Genomic DNA, 18,545 nt, shown 5'->3' with positions numbered 1-18,545 from the left:
TTTGAATTGTAGATTAATTCATTGCTTGCCCCACTGGAGTATTGAAAAAGTTTTGTGCAACTCTACACCACAATAGATTCAGATTTAGTATTAGAATCAGTCTGTAAAGTCACTTCACTCTCTGTTTCTGCAGGTCCTGATGGGTTTACCTCAAGGCTCTATCCCTAGAAAAACTGTCCCTAGAGACGAACAGGACACTGCCATGGATTTCTCTGTTCTTTCTGAATTCGGTGTAAGGATTTACATCTTTTCATTGCATCTTATGAGAAAATGGAAGCACTCGGAAATAACTGTCTGTATGATTAAATGCTAATATGTTTTTTTTCTTTTTCAAAAGGGTTACTTCAGGTACTCAGTTATCTTTTATGGTTACTATAACAACCAAAATACGATTGGATTCCTCAAGTTCCGCCTGCCACTGTCATATTTCCTAGTTGGAATAGGAATCTTCGGATACAGCTTGATGGTAGTGATTAGAACGTGAGTTCTTTGTAATTCATTACTAACTTCTCTATGTCTTGAGGTTGAAAGGGAAGAGATTTTATTATAATACAACAGGCACACTAGATTAATTGAAAAAATTTCTTAAGCAACATAGCTCTTGTGGTGCAAAAGCAACTTTCCATCTGACTCAATCTTAGACTAACTCTGATTAATAATACTAGAAACATTTAGTTCCTAAACATATTTAAATTAATTATTATGTCCTTGGGAGTGTAATACATGCATACAAGAAATATCATATATGTAATACCATCTTTATTAGAAAAATAAAAAGGTTTTCCTTATACGTCAGCTGTTACTCTTTTCAAAAACCTGTTGTATCCAAAATTTTTACAAATGAATATACATTATTTTCAAATGAATCTCCTCAGTTGTATTTAGCAGCTAAATTGGAATTTGGAAGCTGAATGAAATCTTCATAATGAATGATTATTTTTGGGAATACTTTTCTAATAGTCTTATGCAGCTACAAAAAGATATCAGATAACAGTAGCATTAGCTATCTGGCTGGCTTCCAAACTTCTATAGCAAAAAAGAGAAAACATTTCACATGGCTCACCCTCAAAAATCCACCCCAAATCATAAAGGGTTTTTCCTGCTCTTTAATTCAAATTTCCCACTAGAAATCGACATCAATGTAGTAAGCGAGCAGACATGTTTACAACAGCAATTGCTACGTTTTAAGTGTTTTAGTCATGAAGTGGGTTTCCTAGACTTTATGCCAGAAAATCTCCAGACTACTGCAGCATCACTAGGATGCTAGAAGACAAGTTTAACAGCAATGGATACATTTTATTGTTTTTGTGCATGCATTTATACACGTTATTCAACCTGCTGCAACAAAAACAGCACAGATCATGCTAGATTAGTTGGTCGTCAGCATGGCCTATATTAGACCTGACCTTTTTTTTTTTTAGCAGGGCAAGTAGTTCATGACTGATGTTGTTTATGAGGATAGTTAACATAAGTACATTCCAGTTGAACTAATGTTCTATATGTTTTACTTTCCATGCATTTAGCAGCAATGCTGCTCTTTCATTTATATATGAGATTTTTCACTTTTTTACCACTGAGAGATCACAGTGATATGCAATCAGCCTTTAATCATATGAATTCCTCTTTGTCTACATGTTTGTACAACTTCACATGCATTGCTCTAAAGTGAACAAAAAATTTCAATGGGGAAATATACTACCCTTACTATCGAAAATCTCATAGATGACATGTTGGCTTCGACGTTTGACATATGTAGCAACAGTAACCAAGGGGGAGGGCTTAGCGAAGGGTAATTTCCAATAATGCAGATACACTAAATAAAGTATAGCCTAGGGGATTATAAATTTTAAAAAATGTTTTGGAAAATAACAACAATAATTCAGTGCTTATACACTAATAATAGTAATAATAGTTTTGTAGTACCTGGTCCAATTAAAGTGAACTCATAAATGTCCTTAATTCTTGAAATCATGCCCTCACTTTGACTACTGATTTAAGGTAAAGTAGTAACTTCAAGTTACATCTTTCCCAATCAAAACCAGTCAGACAAATGAAATTATCCATTGAATTTAGCAGTGGTTCGTTGCTGACTCAGTGAAAGCATAATCATCAGTTTAAGTAATGTCTGTTCTCTGACAGGATGGCAAGGAATGCCAATGAAGGTGGTGATGGGGCAGATGAGAGTGAGTTTACCTTCTGCTGGAAGCTCTTCACTAGCTGGGATTACCTCATTGGAAACCCAGAGACCGCTGACAACAAGTATGCTTCCATCACAACTAGTTTCAAGGTCGGTCCCACACGACTATGTAACTGTATACTATTACTTAAACAACTGTTTAAAGGTTTTCATGTATTAGACAGTGAGCTTGGACAGTGAATAGTGCAAACAATGATTATATTATCTAAAATGTTACAGTAGTTGATCTGCTTAGCTATTTAGCTTTTGGAGCAACTCTTTTGAGGGTCCAACGTTATTCAGCAAGTATACTAGAGCTCCATTTCCCTTGGTACAGCTCTTCTTCATCAGTTCTTCATCAGTCCACAGTTTTAACATGTAATAAAATAAATGCACTAGACTGTAGCATCACCTATGTTACCCTGGCAAAAAGAAGGACGCTGGAGGCAGGAGCACGAGTCGCAGCCAGCATTTTACCTTCATTTTTCACACACAGAAACAAAATCACAACCAAAAGCTGGCCACACTTCAATGACTTCCAAGCTAGACTTTATATTCCTTTTTTCTCTGACATACGAGCTCCTTCTATTTCTGTTCCCACTCTGCTCCTGTACCCAAAATGCCAACACTAGATCAGCATCAGCTGGCTTTTCACTCTCAGCATGTACTGAGAATAGTGTTCATGGGCCCCATCCCTGCTCCACAGCAAGGCCCCTGGGATCAATTATGATATCTATTAAAGTGGCCTCACTGCGGGACTGGAGGCGGTGCTCAGGAGGTGGGGCTTGGGACTTAGGTGCCGTCACCGGAGTCTGGACCAAAGAAGACCTCCCAGGATGACCGCTGGAGCTGTATTTTAATGTTTTATACTTATGCTGTTTGCTATCTGATGTCAACCAGAGGCAGATGGGTTCACTATATAAATAAACTCTGACTTTGGAGCAACCTCTGGCATCAGCAGGAGACGAACTGGGAAGTCACTTCCCTTAGGATGTGTAGTAAGTTTACCTGGGTACCAATTATGGAAATGCTGCTGATACTGCCAAGTCAGGATCCAGCACATCACAAGTAGTAACCCAACTCTGTTCCCCCAGCCCTAATCTTCCTAATTCACAAGGTACTGGAGCAGACATTTAGGTAAATTGAGACCCCCCCAAGTCTAAGACTCTATGAGACCATGGCGATCGGGCACAGGAAGGGCCATGACTTTTACACTGTGAGCAAATAGAGGAAGAAGAAATTAGTCTGTGTACATCACTTATTAGTGAGTCCCACCAATATCGATTAGAGAGGGCCTGCTGGGTACATAATTCTCTAGAGTGCCCAAGTAATTAAGCAGTCACAAAACTGTTCTGAAACATAGATCTTATCTGAGGGACACTGACTGGGCACTGTACAATATTCTCAGTCTCCAAGGTTTGTGTGAACAGAAAGCTACCGTGTGCAGCTTCTAAGAGTTGGGACAGGACTGCCCCTACACTGGTCTTGGAGGCATCCACCTTGACAATGAAAAGCTCAGAGGGGTCAGCATGTTTCAGGACAGGGGCCAAGGTAAACATCTCCTTAAGGCACTTTGGTCTGAGGGGATCAAATTAGGCCTGCTCCTTTGAGAAGAGGGAGTGGCGATGCTACTGAAGTCCTATATGAAATGATGGTAGAAGTTTGCAAATCCTAAAAAATCTTTGTACTTCCTTGACCAAAGTGGGTATTGGCCAGTTTACTACTGCTTCAACCTTGTGATCATCCATCAATATGCAATTTTTGTAGATAATGTAACCCAAAAAAGACTACTATTAAAACTGGCTCATTCCAAACATTCCAATACAGTTTGATTATCTTGTTGTAATTGGGTCACTAACTCTCCCCTTGCTCTACCTTCATGTGAATGGTCAAATACAGCTTTGAAGTCTTTCAGAAACTGTTCATAGATAAGAACATTTCTTCATCACCATCAACCTTATCAGGCTTACTACTGAAAAAAGGTGTTTTTAGAAGCTACTAGGGGTGAAGGTGAGCCAGGACTGGATAAACCAAGTGATTGCAATTGGGAGTTCAGGTCCTTTATAACAGAAAGCAGTTGAGATAACTTTGCTGCTTGCCCTGTTGCTGGGCCAGTGAGCCCACAGATAGTGTAAACCCCTTGAAGAGCCATTGGTGTTGCCCCAATAACTGAAAAGATATGGTCTTCTGAAGAGCCATCTGTATAGTTAGTGAATTAGAGTTGAGGCTTCAATTAAAGGACTATTCAAACTCAAAGTTGTAAAACAGGCCAAGGTCCAAACCAACAACTAAGGACCACGACTTGGGGGCAGTCGTGGGCTGGAGTCATCCCTGGAGGTTAGGGATCTGGCCCTGTGACCAGAAGGTTGCCGGTTCAATCCCCAGGGCCGACAGTCCATGACTGAGGTGTCCTTGAGCAAGACACCTAACCCCCAACTGCTCCCCGTGCGCCGTGGACAGGGCTCCAGGCAAGTTTGCTCACTGCCCCCTAGTGTGTGTGTTCACTAGTGTGTATGTGGTGTTTCACTTCATGGTTGGGTTAAATGCGGAGGTGGAATTTCCCCGTTTGTGGAATCAAAAAAGTATCGCTCACTCACTCACTCACTAAATCACATAGACACCAAAAGAGTGGGTAGAGACAAATGGGTTAAAAAAAACTAATAAACAAAATAAGAGAGAATAAATCCAAAAACAGATACCAGGAAACAAAGCAGGTTAAAACACGCTACTAGACATGGGAGAAACACTTGGGTATGCTCAGTGACACCCGCAATACTTTGCAAAGTCAGAAATGAAACAAACAGGCAATACAATAAGTGAAGCAAATCTGTAATCAGGTATTAAAGAACAGAGATGAGTTCTGTCGTTGGTTGTAGGTGACTCATGATCTCCAGAGGTATTCTGGGAGTTGGAGTATGGGAGGTGGTTGTTAGTGGAAGTGTCAGAGACTACTTGGTTTCCAGTTTCCAGTCTTTTCAGGAGACGTCCTTTCAATTTTTCAAAGAAATTTTTCCATATCTCTAAAGTTTACTCCTAGACGTTGGTTGTACTCTCGGCTTCTTCAAAACAAATTTAATGATATTAAAGTCTGGACTCTGGGGTGGTCAGTCCATTTTTCTGGAAACACCAACAGCTTCTTTGTTTGATCTTCTTCTGTTTTGGGGCTTTTTCTCATCCTCAGCAGTGGCTTATTGACAGCTGAACATCCTTTCAGACCCAATATTGTTGATTTGCCTTCTCACAGAAAGGATGTGAAAGGATGGACAGAAACACCTGTGGATTTTTTTCAGATCTAACTGAAGAGTGGAGCTTGATTTTCTCCTCTCTCTCAAAGATGAAAGCTTTTAGTGCTGTGTATCTGATGAGGACAGTTTTGTTAATCTACCAGGTCTTGCAGGTGGTTGTTAGGAGTCCAATTTTCTGGACTCCTATTTTGCTTATTTCACTCATTTTCCTATGACTTTTTCTTTTTCTATCCTTATGCAAATGGATCATCTTATATCTAATCTTACACATATCTCTTGAAAAAAATCATTAATTTGTTCTTCTTGTCCATTTTAACTGTAAATTAAATCAAAATATATGCATTAAACAGAAATGATTTTTCATGTGACACTCCTGTGACACTTAAATTCTTTAGTCACTGATTTTGAAGTACTAGTTTTAATTACTGGCAGACCTAATCTGACCTTTGACTCTGTGGCCTACAGGAATCAATAGTGGACGAGCAGGAGAATCAGAAGGACGAGAACATTCACTTGAGAAGGTTCCTGCGCGTCCTCGCTAACGTGCTGATCACATGCAGTCTTGGAGGCAGTGGATATCTTATCTACTTTGTAGTGAAAAGATCACAAGACTATGCTAAAATGGACAGCAGTCAGTTATCCTGGTATCAGAAAAATGAGGTAACTCTTTCTTTCATTATTGCAAGTTTCAGAACTCCTGACTAAATTATTCAATTCATACAGACATGTGCTAATGTTTATCCACTCTGGCCAAATGACATGTTTCATTCATTTTATAATTGAGAATAAGTTAACACATCCTTTACAGAGAATAATATATAAATACATAAATAATAAATAAATACGTAAATAAATAAAAACATTAAATAGCCTGTACAAAAGTGATGGCACATTTGATATTTTATGCCCCCCCCCCCACCTTTATATGTTAAATTCAGCAGATAAAAACCAGGCCCTAAAATATACAGAAAAATGCCTCATTTAAGTTTATTCCCTATATAGGATGTGTTTTCAAAAGTCACCAAAACATGTCATTTAACCAAGGGTGTTCAAAATTTTACATATGACGGTATACAGGAGTCCTGAAATTAATCAGAATACATCAATGTAGCTGGTGAGTTACAAAATGGTAGAATGTAATTTTTTCTATTAGAATGTTATTTGGGCCAAAAATGAGCACATATTTTATTGAATGTTTTTAATATTAATAGCTTTTATTAGTAACATATATTAATTACTTTGTTTACACATTGTTGATCGAATAATGCAGAAGTGCTGATTACCATTTAATTATTTCTCTGTAATTCTGTTTATGTAATTTTATGGATGAGTAGAATTTTTTTCCTAAGACAGTACTTCACCCTCAGGTGGAGTTTGTGATGTCACTGTTGGGCTTGGTGTGTCCACCTCTGTTTGAGACCATCGCAGAGCTGGAGGATTATCATCCCCGCATCGCCCTGAAGTGGCAGTTGGCCCGCATCTTTGCCCTCTTTCTGGGAAACCTTTATACATTCCTGTTTGCCCTCATTGACGATGTTAATGAGAAGGTATGAAATACTGTAGTCAAATAGTTCCCCATTTTGAAACCATATAAAGTCTGTTTACTACTGCTTGCAGCATGAAAAATTGAAAAAGTGCTGGTTAATAAAAATGCTTAGCAAAAAATATGGTTGGTTCAGGTTGGTTAGGTGGGGCATGGATGGGCTTAGCCCACCTTGAGAAGCCTTAAAATACCCACCCCCAAATACCCATAAAATAGAAATAGCTTAAAATACCCACAAATTAAAAAAACACCTCATAGCATTACCTCAGGTGTTCTTTCAGATCTTTAGAAGGGTACATTATTTCCTGTTGATATATTTTAAATTTAAACCTCCAAATATGTTCAAGAGGCTCCTGTAAAAGCGAAACATAATGATCCTTAAACATTTTTCATGCTCGCCATAGCAGTATACTTTAGCTTAGGAAGATTGATGGTTTAAGTTGTAATGTCTTCTGGTGTTGGTTTTCTTTAACTTTGTTGCATAACTTATTTCTCAGCTGTGTGATTTTAACTCGGTTATGTGGTCTTCACTGGGGTACAAAGTCTTAAAGCGATGCCTGCTTTAAGGGTGTTGGAGTGTCAGTCGGATTTAAATGAAGATTGTTCTCGTTGATGTGTACGTGGTCTTGTTACTGTGTTGTAGCTCTGGATTAGGTTGGATAATGACAGCAGTAAGCTCACCTAATGTCAAGACATTGAGGGACATCATCAGTTTTTAAATACATATTTTCTTGTCTGTTTAAAACCCCAATGCATTTTTGCTGCTTTACTTTCACAGTTGGAGAAGGAGAAGGTGATAAAGAATGAAACCATCTGGGCTTTGAATCAGTACTATGCTAACTACACACTGTATCACAATGTGACACAGAACATCCCCCTGCCAGAGATAGCCCCTGCTGATGTCATCAGGGGACCCTGCTGGGAGACTGAAGTGGGCATTGTGGGTACCATTATTACCAGGCTTTTATTGCTATGGTGCACACACGTTTTACGTTAACTTGTGTATATTAATCACAAATTAAAAGAAATAACCGTTTAGATGCTGCAAATCATACTTGAACATGCAAGATCCTTGCAAACATTTGAAAGCACTGTTCAAAAAGTTTGTAATCAGCATTTTCAATAATGTAAAACCAATTTGGTTGCAGATAAAAGTTTAAAATCATTGTCATAATGCTCATTCAGATTTTGGAGAGATAGGTCATCTGACCCTTAGCCATGTCCACTCCATGAATCATGAAATGTCCTCCAACACGTGCAATACATTTTATCAAATGCTATATTGTACTGACATCTGATTTGGTCAACACTGTTTCTCATACTGCATTTAAATTAGTAATATAAAACATGCTTTAATCCATTCAGAATTCGGCGCAAAGAAGAGTTAAGTTTGCTGGTAGCATTTAGATGAAACTTAGTTTCAAGTTTACGTTTAATAAAAACTTGCTTTAATCAGTTTCACAAATGAGCTTCCTTTACTATATTGATATGAAAGTCTCTGTTCATAAACATAAACTAGCCAAAACAAATTTACTATAAAATGAAATGGTGTTTGTATAAATTCATAAATTCAATAATTCATAAATTCAAAAAGATGCGACAGTCACGACTGCATATGTGGACATATTTCTATATTGTTGTCTATTTACACAAAGTTAGGTTAGTTCATCATTTATGTTGAATAGACGCTCCCAAAATTTTACGCTGCTGCACCGACATTGAACCATTTGCTTGCACTGGGTCGGAATGTCCAGCAGGTCAAAACAAGCACAATTGGCGTTCTTGCTTCACACTTCTTTTATTTTGACGTTACATTTTTATACACACAGAAACCAAAAGGAACAACAGATTTCTCCAAATGTAGAGGAGAAAAAAGTAAGATATTAGACTTTGAAATGTAGTGGAGTGAAAGTGAAAAGTCACCCAAAATGGAAATACTTCAGTACAAATACACAAAAAAATACTTAAGTACAGTAACAAATTACATTTACTTAGTTACTGTCCACCACTGATTATATTAAAAAACAGAAAAAAAGAGTAACTGTGGCAAATGTAAACTACAAAAGTAGTAGTTCCAGTTTTAAAGTCTCAGAACTTAATTGACTCATTAGAATCGATTAGGCAGCTCAAACATCATCAATACCAAAGCATAATAAATTCTCTGACTTTTCAAACTTATGCTAACAACCATGAACTCTGTAAAGCAGCTGGCTGACTGATGCCTACAAAGCAGGGGAAAGCTATAGAAACATGTCAAATTGTACCAGCTCCCAACTGTCATTAGGAAACAGCAGTTAAGGGGAACTAAACTGCTCATATGCTGGCCAAAAGGGTAAAGCAACACCCCACCCCCCCATATGACAGCAAAGGAACAGCTGAAAGGTTATGCGGAGTGATTGTGTGCCGTTCTGCTGTGCATAAAACATGATATGCATAGTCATCAAAAGGAAACCTTACCTGTAACCTCATGTCTATGTCTGAAGTATGCAAAACATCTAGATAAGCCAAAGGCATTTTAGAAGTGTTGTGAACTGATGCAATTAAAATAGAAACACTATTTTGCCACAATCACTAAAGGTACATTTAGAGGAAAAAAGGAGCAGCATTTGATGAAAAGAACACCTTGCCAACTGTTAACCATGAGGGTGGATCTATTATGCTTGGGGGTTACATGGCAGCCAGTGCTGTAATTAGATCTTAAATGTTCTGTAGATGCAAAGTGGCCCAAGACTATCGCAGAGCAAGTGGAAGAAATGTGATTATTGTATATAAAGTAACAAAATTCATTCATATAATTTTTACATTTATGTTACTGCTTTTAGGAGTTTGTGAAGCTTACAGTGTCAGATATTGAGGTGACATATCTGACCATCCTGATTGGAGACTTCATGAGAGCGCTAATTGTGCGTTTCCTCAATTACTGCTGGTGCTGGGACCTGGAGGCCGGTTTTGTGAGTCCCCATTATTATTGTGATTGTCATTAATACTAAGACATGTAATATAAGATGCAGGTGATAAATACACCATAACAACTGTTAGAACTGACTGGAAAACAGTTTGTTTGGTTTCAATGAATATCCAATACTTGCAGAGCTGAACAGAATAAGCTCCAAACGAATTAGAAGACTTGTCTCTAATACCGGTAGATTACGTCAGTTCGTCACACTGAAACTTCTAGCATGTAGTCTGTACTTTCTGGTGTACATTTTGACACTGTAGCCCACCTGTTGTTGTGTAGTTCATGTTAGCCATACTCTAGTCCTTCCTTTGGTGCCAGTTTTTGAACAGTGGAAACAGTACTTAAGCCTTTCATCTTTGAGAGAGAGAGAGAGGAGAAAATCAATTGCCAGAGATGTTTCTGTTCATCCTTCTACTGTCACAAGACAACTTGTGGATCTGAAAGGATGTGAAAGCTATGGTTCTGAAAGGATATGTAGGTGTAAAGTAGGGGTGCAACCAAAATCGACGACCAAATTAGTCAGCATCTAATTCAACAGTCGATTCATTGGTGACGTCATTACACGTCTTTCTCATGCTCACTAGGAACATTTTGACATTACTGCTTTGGACATTAACAACAGCGCGTTGGCAGCCTCAAGAACACAATCCTCAAAAGTGAGGGAGGATTTCTGGCTAAACTCAGAGAAAATGTGGTCAGTAGTGCTATATGTAAATGCCACCTCCTCCATGCTGGAAAATCTGAGAGGAGACGTCGACTCACCGGATGAAGAAGATTTGTCTCAGTAAGATATGTCACATTTAACTGTTTCTAGAGACATTTGCCGCAAAAGTGTTCGCCGTCTTCCCCTCCGCTCTTTCAAAGCGTGCCTTCTCTGCAGCAGTGAATATCTGCTCTCAGAGGAAAGCAAGACTCTCACAGGCGCACAGAGAGATGCTGACTTTCCTCTGACAGCAGAATGCACAGAGCAGACTGCACAGTTTACATTTACATTTTAAATTTAGATTTTTCTACTTAATTGATTAGGAAAGGAAAACTGATTTAGTTTTGGTATATTTTTTTGCTGCTACTTTGCGCACCCTTGGTTTTAAATTTTGACAGGAAAAATATATTGGATTTTGTTTCTCTTTTGTATAAGCAGGTTCTATAAAAGTTCTATAAAACAGTGAATTCTTGAATGTTATTCATTTATATTGCCTTCATTGTTAGCAAGTGCATAAAACAACCTCAAGTTAAATTTAAGAGCTAATAGCTACATAAAAGACATTTGATAATGCAGTGATCTATAATTTGAATAATCAACTATTCGTTTCAGTAATCAAGATTATTCGACTGTCAAATTAGATGTTTGTTGCAGCCCTACTGTCAAGTAACCCTTACCGAGAAAAGGGGATATATACAGAGATATACAAAGATGAAAAACATCTACATTGAAACAACAAAAGTGGACTTGTGGAGAAAGGTTTTATGGACTGCTGAGCCTACGTTTGTAATTGAGCTGAGCTGGATTGTGATTGCTAGAAAATGAAACCAACTTCTAAGACTGAACTTTGGAGATGTGGAAAAAGCATCCCTGCAGCAAGACTCCTGAAAACAACAGAGAGCTGTAAAAAAAAAAAAAAGGCAAAGGCTGGACACAATAAATACTGAAAAATGTCAGATTATGTTTAGTTGTTGAGGCCTTTGTGAAATTCTTTGGCCAAACAAAAGCATGATCTCTAACTTTAGTACTTCATCACAATATAACTAAGTATCTAAGCTCCTTTTTCATACAGTGGTACTTCATCAAGTACAAAAGTGCTATGTGAATAACCATGCATTCTACTGTATTATGTACTACAACATAACACTAATATACTATAGTATGTTTACTGTACTATCCTGTTGCCCTCAGTACATATACAACTCATTCCTTCACAGCTAACACGTCACCCTGACAGCTGGCGTGATAGGTGATACTTAACAACCAGACCAACACAAAGACATAGGACACCACTCAGGTCACTTAATTACAGAGAGAGAGAGAGAGAGAGAGAGAGAGAGAGAGAGAGAGAGAGCAACAAGCCAAGTATCTGGTTTTCTCAAAGTTGCTATTAGACTCTAATAAAATGCTAATGTTTTCACACAGTGCTCATAACCATGCTAATATTTCCACCGCATGGTACAGCATTTAATCTCTCTTGGGAGTATTTTACGGCTTTGAGCCTATGTAAATGTTGTGGGTCATGATGTGTCTGTCATTTCACATTTTTATTGATTACTGGTCAAATAGAGAGACGACACAAATGGAGAAATCATTTTTTACCATAGACCATTCTGTTGTCCATTAAACAATGATCATCTTTGTTCTTACAGCCCTCATATGGAGAGTTTGACATCAGCGGGAATGTACTTGGGCTTATTTTCAACCAGGGAATGATCTGGTGAGAATAAAGAGCTTCGGCTATTTTTTTCTACTAATTTTAGAATAATTGTAGACATATTTAGTGTCTGATGCTTTTATTTAAGTTTTGCACTGGAGATGTGAGGCTGCTAATATAGATAATAAGTAATGAAACTGATTAGCATTGTGCTAAATGCCTAAATTGCAGCTAAAACTGTTATCTTGAATGAACTTGCTTATGTAGTTTCTGACAAAATATGATGTAATATTGCCCACAAAAATGGACACACAAGAGGATCTTGTGGTTGACCATGTTAAAGGCAGCAGAGAGGTCAAAAAGAATAAGAAACAATGCCTGATCTTGCTGCCTGAAGCTTCTTGGTAACTGCTATAAGAGCAGTTTCTGTACAGTGTTACAGTTTAAAGCGAAGAATGTTTGAGAGGAAAGAAAGGAGTTGCACTGGTTGGTAGCTGCAGAAATTTGAGCTGTTATGCATGGTCTTCTTCAGGATGTGTATCACCATAGCAAGCTTGTTGGAACATGACCTAATGACAAGGAGCTGTTTATGATGAAAGAGATGATGGGCAGCAGGTTAGTGGAGATTGACTGGAGCAGTGTAGATGGAGTGGGATCCAGTAGATAGGTGGTTGAACTGCTAGAACTAAGTAGCTGTATGACATCATCTGCGGAATAAGAAGAAAAGCAGGTTAGGGAATTAAGAACAAGAGGACGAGGACCAATGTAGGGAGAGGAGACAGAGCAAAAAGACTTGGGGATGCTATTAACCTTTTCCTCAAAGTAGATGACAAAATAACTTGAGATATGATAAGAGGGTTGTGGGGGAAGAGGAGGGTTGAGGAAAGACATGAATTTGCTGAAGCGATTGTGTAATGTCAAACATATGATCCAGTTTCCTATTGTAGAAAGATGTCTTTGCAACAGTTACTTCAAGTGAGAATTTTGAAGAGATTTGTAGGAGAGAAGATCTTAGTCAAGCTGCGATATCTTCACCTTCTATTAGCCATTGTTAGTTCTCTCAGGTTGCTGCACATAACACTTGTCAGCCAGGGGGCAGGTGGGGAAGATCTTGCTGGCATGTAGGTCAGGTCCACAATGTTGTCTGCTCTATTCATTGAGACTGAGGCCAAAGAATGATAACAGAGGAAGAAGGCAGAATGACTGCGGCTTGTCTGACAGAAGGCTGAAGTCACTGAGGAAAATCACTGAGGTGCCATTAATCGAATGTCTAGCTCATTTACGAAGTTACCTTGAGGACAAGGAGGGCAGTAAATGACAATGATACAAACCGTAACTCAATTCAATGAATGAAGGGTTTCCAGTGTGATGGGTAAGTCCTTAGTGATCTCGAGTGTCCATTGGTCAGTTTCACACAAAATGTAGATGGACATGGACCCCTGAGTAGCACAACCATCTAAGTGTTGCCCCTATCATTAGGAGATCGGGAGTTCGATCTCTGATGATGCTACAGCCATTCGTGGCCGGGAGTCCAAGAGAGCACAACTAGCCTCGCTCTCTCTGGATGGGTAGGATGGCCCCACCTCTCCTCCTGTAAATCAGCAAGATGCTCAGAGTGCGTTAAGCTGTCCAATAATGTGTTAATGGCAGTTCAAAAAGATGTGATGGCGCTTCACGGGTCTTGAAGGAAGCCTGTGCTAGCCTTCACCTCCTAGTCATGGTGGTATAGTGCGATGTGCGTTACATACAAGTCTGTGAAAAGTTGTGATCAAATGGGCAGACGCTACATATTCATGCAATGTTTGAACTGTTTTTGTGTGCTGTTCACTAAAATAGAGAAACATATATAGAAACATTGCATTTGATGCCCGGGTGAGTTTGTGGACCCCATAGGGTTAAAGGCAGAGAAAAGGCCCTCTGGAGTCGCTGAGTTCTTGGGGGTGATCCAAGTGTCTGTCAAAGCCAGAGAGTGCAGTCCTTCTGAACTGTAAATTGGCAATTTCAGGGTCCACCTGCCACCTTGATCTGAGATTGTGATGATCATGGGGAACAGACCGTTACATAGCTTTGAACCAAATGTGTGATGATTTAGGAATGCAGATTGCACAATGCTATGGTATAACATTGTTGGCTACATTAGCCTCGTAGTTCCAGTGCTAAATTATGGACACTTCCGTCCGCAAACATGTCTTGGCTGATCAGCTACCTTTAGAGTAAGAGGAGGATGGTATAAATTAGATTTTTGGTCAAACAAGCTGTTTAAAATAAGCAAATATAATGCACTTTCTTTTTCAGGATGGGCACATTCTATGCCCCAGGGCTGATGGGTATAAACATTCTGCGTCTGGTATCCTCCATGTACTTGCAGTGCTGGGCTGTGATGAGCAGTAATGTTCCTCATGAGAGAGTGTTCAAGGCTTCACGCTCCAACAACTTCTACATGGGCATCCTGCTGCTTGTACTCTTCCTCAGTCTGATGCCCGTGGTCTACACCATGATGACCATGTCCCCGTCTTTCGACTGTGGACCCTTCAGGTCACACTCGCATACATACAAACTTGCAATTCATTATCTTTGAAACACTCCTGAAATTTACTGCCTCAGCTAGTAACCATTCCATCTGGGTAATTTTGTGTACTGATAAACATTGTTAGAGGTCTGCAGCCAGATGGGCTTTACAAAATATCAACTAAACATTTTTCATATGCAACTTTAAGGCCAGGTTGTACTTGTTTTCAAATGAATACTTTATACTTATGTAGTAGTTGTTTAAATAGAAATTTCACGTACTCATGCATTTGGTTTTACATTGTATACATGTCTTTTGTGCTCTCTTTTTAATCTCTCACACTGCTATCTCTTTCTCTGTCTCTCTCTTTCCTTCCCTGTGTAATGTTATTAGTTTTGGGTTGGTAAAAAAACATTCATGGCTCTAGACCCAGAAGACCAGGCCAGATGATGCCCCTGAGCCAGAGCTATTTTGGAAAAAACTGCTGTGGACTGATAACGTAATAATGGAACGGTTTGGCCACATTTACCAAAGATGTGTTTGGATAAAAATGGGACAGCATCTGATGAAAAGAACACCTTGCCAACTGTTGACCATGGGGTTGGATCTATTATATTTTGGGGTTGTGTGACAGTCAGTTGCACAGGAAACACTGCCTTGATAGAAAAAGATTCCTCTCTATATCAGCAAATGTCACAAAGTATATGTCACAGTTGCGCAAAAAACTGAAGCTGACAGGAAGCTGACCTCTACTTGCTCAAGATTTATGAATAAATCATGTTTATGACTAATGACCGATAATTTGCTTTGCTCAATTTTATGGCTAGCTTGACAGTTCTAAAGTGAAGCAGTTACATTACTTCAGTTTACAGCTATTGACTTTACTGACATTATGCTTTATGCTTTATTCAGTGGGAGAGAGAAGATGTACGATGTGGTCATAGAGACGATTCAGAACCTTCCTCCGTTTATGGCCAATATCTTCACCTATGCGTCCAACCCAGGACTCATCATATCCATCGTGCTTCTCATGGTGTGAGTGTTTAGTGCAAGTACCCTCTGTGCTCAGTGTGTGTGTGTGTGTGTGTGTGTGTGTGTGTGTGTGATTTAGCAAAGTATGTTCAATCATGAAAAAAAATCTGAAATTGGTTACTAACATTGTAACAAAGCATAATTAACACACTGCATGCTGGCTACACAGTAGTTAGTAGCCAGTTAACTGTTCCATCTTCTCAGAAGGCTGCATTTGCAGACACAGTCTTTGTGCTTTGTTTTATGAAATGTCTGCATGGTCTGTTTTTTTGCAGGCTAGCTATTTACTACCTGAATACAGTCTCAAAGGCATACCAGAAAGCCAATATGGATTTGAAGAGGAAGATACAAATGGTACATACCACATTTGAACCACGTTTTATGCTTAGAAACACACCACTTCCATTCATAATGAACCAATGTCTTTATTATTTATGGTACATTCCACCATTATATTGGTAGAATTTATCTTTAGTCTATGTTACATAAAGTATTTAGTTTACATTGTTATGTTATATTCTACCACTCTGGGAATGCTGCTTTTAATTAAAGGTATAGTTCAACCAAAACAACCCAGGGTACACTATTTCTAAGGGTTGGCGATATGACAAAAATATAATATTACAATACTTCAAGACATTTTTTCTTTGTTTTTCTTTATTAAGTTTAAAGGTACTGTCAAAAATGATTACTATAAAGACTTTTATTCAATGTTTTGCACAACTAAATACAGGAAAAATGATGCTCTTTTGATTAAATTTTTAAGTATTGACGATTCATGATATGCTCAGAAACATGTAGCATGATTCATGTATTATCACAATAATGGCAAATACTGTCCTATTACTCCACATTATTTGCCTTCTTATCCCAAATGCAATCAATCAGCAAGGACATGTTTGGTGTCTTTCATAGTTTTACTCTGGAACTATGATGCTAATGTAGCTAACAAGTAGCCTAATGAAAGCTTACAGCCAGGAGGTTAGCGCTGTGCAAACCGCAGCCCTAAATCATCACAGAATTGTTAAGCTGTTAAGTAGTTAAATGGTCTCAAATAGAATTGCTTATGTGGTTACTGGCTACCTTGAAGCATGAAATTTGTCCATTGGCTTTTTTGGTTAAAATTATACCAGAGTTAGGTCTGACTACAATGTGATTGGCTGAGAATGGGCAATATAATTCATCTGTAACTTAGCAACGATGCAGTGAAGTCCACTGCTTCTTTGTTTTGTTATCCCTAGCCCTGCCCCCTTGTTTTGTGACTCCGCCCCTGATTGTTTTCACCTTTCCCTCGTCTTCCTTTTGTCGTATTTAAGCCCTGTGTTTGCCCTTTGTTTTTGCTGGTCTTTGTTTGATGTATGTTTGTTAGATGTTTTGTTATTCCGACCTCTGTCCTGGACTTCAGTCTGTGTTTATTTTGTCATGTCTGTCCTGCGATCTCTCCGTGTTGGTTATATGAACCTGGACTGTCATGACCACGACCCTGGATTTGCCCTCAATAAAAGTCGCTTATCTCAGCACGTGTGTGCACCTCCTCGCTCCGCGTTACAAATTGCTATTCATTTCAGATAAAAGCCTCTGTTAACACAGCGCAGGATGTGCTTGGCCAACAAGACCTAACATTTTAGTAACTTAATATTTCAAATACAGCTTAAACCACTATAAAAACATGAGAGTGCGTGATTTTACTGGATCTGTATAGAGTTTTATATTTTACTTATGCATCCAAAAAAAAAGAAAAAGAAAGACAAAAATGTTTTGACAGGCATCTAGTGCAGCTGGTGTGGATTAAAACATTGATTACAATGAAAGACTATGCTTTCCATCAGATGGATGATGTAAAAACACTTCAGAAATGGACATAAAAAGCCTGCATTTTGTCCATGATGGGGCTGATTGACTACATTTGCTATTGCTAAATAGTGTCAATTTGATTTTCCACCTTTAATGATTAATAATAGTTAGCAGTTATTAAAAACAGAAAAACATTTCTGTTTAAATCCTCCATCGAAATCTCCTTATTTGTTTTTTAGCAAAGAGATGAAGAGAAGAACCGGAGGAACAACAAAGACAGCACTAACCAGGTGATGAAGGATCTGGAGGATCTAATGCCCAATAAATCTCTGATTCCGCCGCCTGCTGCAGAGGAGCCAGGTCAGCAGCTCCACCTCTGCTTTTGTCATTCAAATTAAGTCAACAGTGTTTTTCTAAGCTAATCTCTACTGGTCACATACCATCATATAGAGTCAATTACCACAGACATAATATCAGTGATTTGAAAAGAACTGAGAACCACTGACACAAAACCCACTTACAATAGAAGAGTGGACTGATGCTCCAGGTAGAGAACAGGTGCAAAAATGCAGCAATACTTTGGTCATTGAGACGTAAACAAAAGTCATTTAGTGTGTTCTGATGTGAAACAGCTCAAAGTATAGGAAAAAAAAACATTCTTTACAGTGGTAGTGATAGGAACCTTGTCCACAACAAAAATATATCCATTTTATTTACTATCCTAAACTACCAGTGAACCTACACTTGTCTTCTAAGCTCTCCCTCACTTTCTTCTTGATCACTAACCTCCATCAGGTCTGCACCTGCAGTCCTGTCAGTCTCCTTCAGCTTCTTTCTCTCCCTCTGCCTTCAACGGAGTTGCTGCCACTAAACTTCCATCTATAGGTATAGGAATTGAGGGATATAAAACTGTGTTATGAAGATCTT

At 38.6% G+C, this 18,545-nt stretch overlaps 1 protein-coding gene across 1 annotated transcript in view; it reads left to right on the top strand.

Moving 5' to 3' along the window:
* tmc2b (transmembrane channel-like 2b) overlaps positions 1-18,545 on the top strand; it is a 33,512-nt gene that overhangs the window by 10,392 nt on the left and 4,575 nt on the right. Inside the window, exons 8-19 of the mRNA XM_037531481.1 lie at positions 134-232; positions 338-480; positions 2,140-2,287; positions 5,887-6,081; positions 6,789-6,968; positions 7,743-7,904; positions 9,787-9,915; positions 12,279-12,346; positions 14,579-14,818; positions 15,705-15,827; positions 16,100-16,178; positions 17,858-17,978. Of these exons, the coding sequence (XP_037387378.1) occupies positions 134-232; positions 338-480; positions 2,140-2,287; positions 5,887-6,081; positions 6,789-6,968; positions 7,743-7,904; positions 9,787-9,915; positions 12,279-12,346; positions 14,579-14,818; positions 15,705-15,827; positions 16,100-16,178; positions 17,858-17,978 (1,687 nt within the window). The remainder of the gene's footprint in view (positions 1-133; positions 233-337; positions 481-2,139; positions 2,288-5,886; positions 6,082-6,788; positions 6,969-7,742; positions 7,905-9,786; positions 9,916-12,278; positions 12,347-14,578; positions 14,819-15,704; positions 15,828-16,099; positions 16,179-17,857; positions 17,979-18,545) is intronic.

Source organism: Pygocentrus nattereri, chromosome 20 (assembly GCF_015220715.1).
Source record: "Pygocentrus nattereri isolate fPygNat1 chromosome 20, fPygNat1.pri, whole genome shotgun sequence".
NCBI classification, from domain to species: Eukaryota; Metazoa; Chordata; class Actinopteri; order Characiformes; family Serrasalmidae; genus Pygocentrus; species Pygocentrus nattereri.
This window is presented reverse-complemented; position numbering and strand designations above follow the sequence as displayed.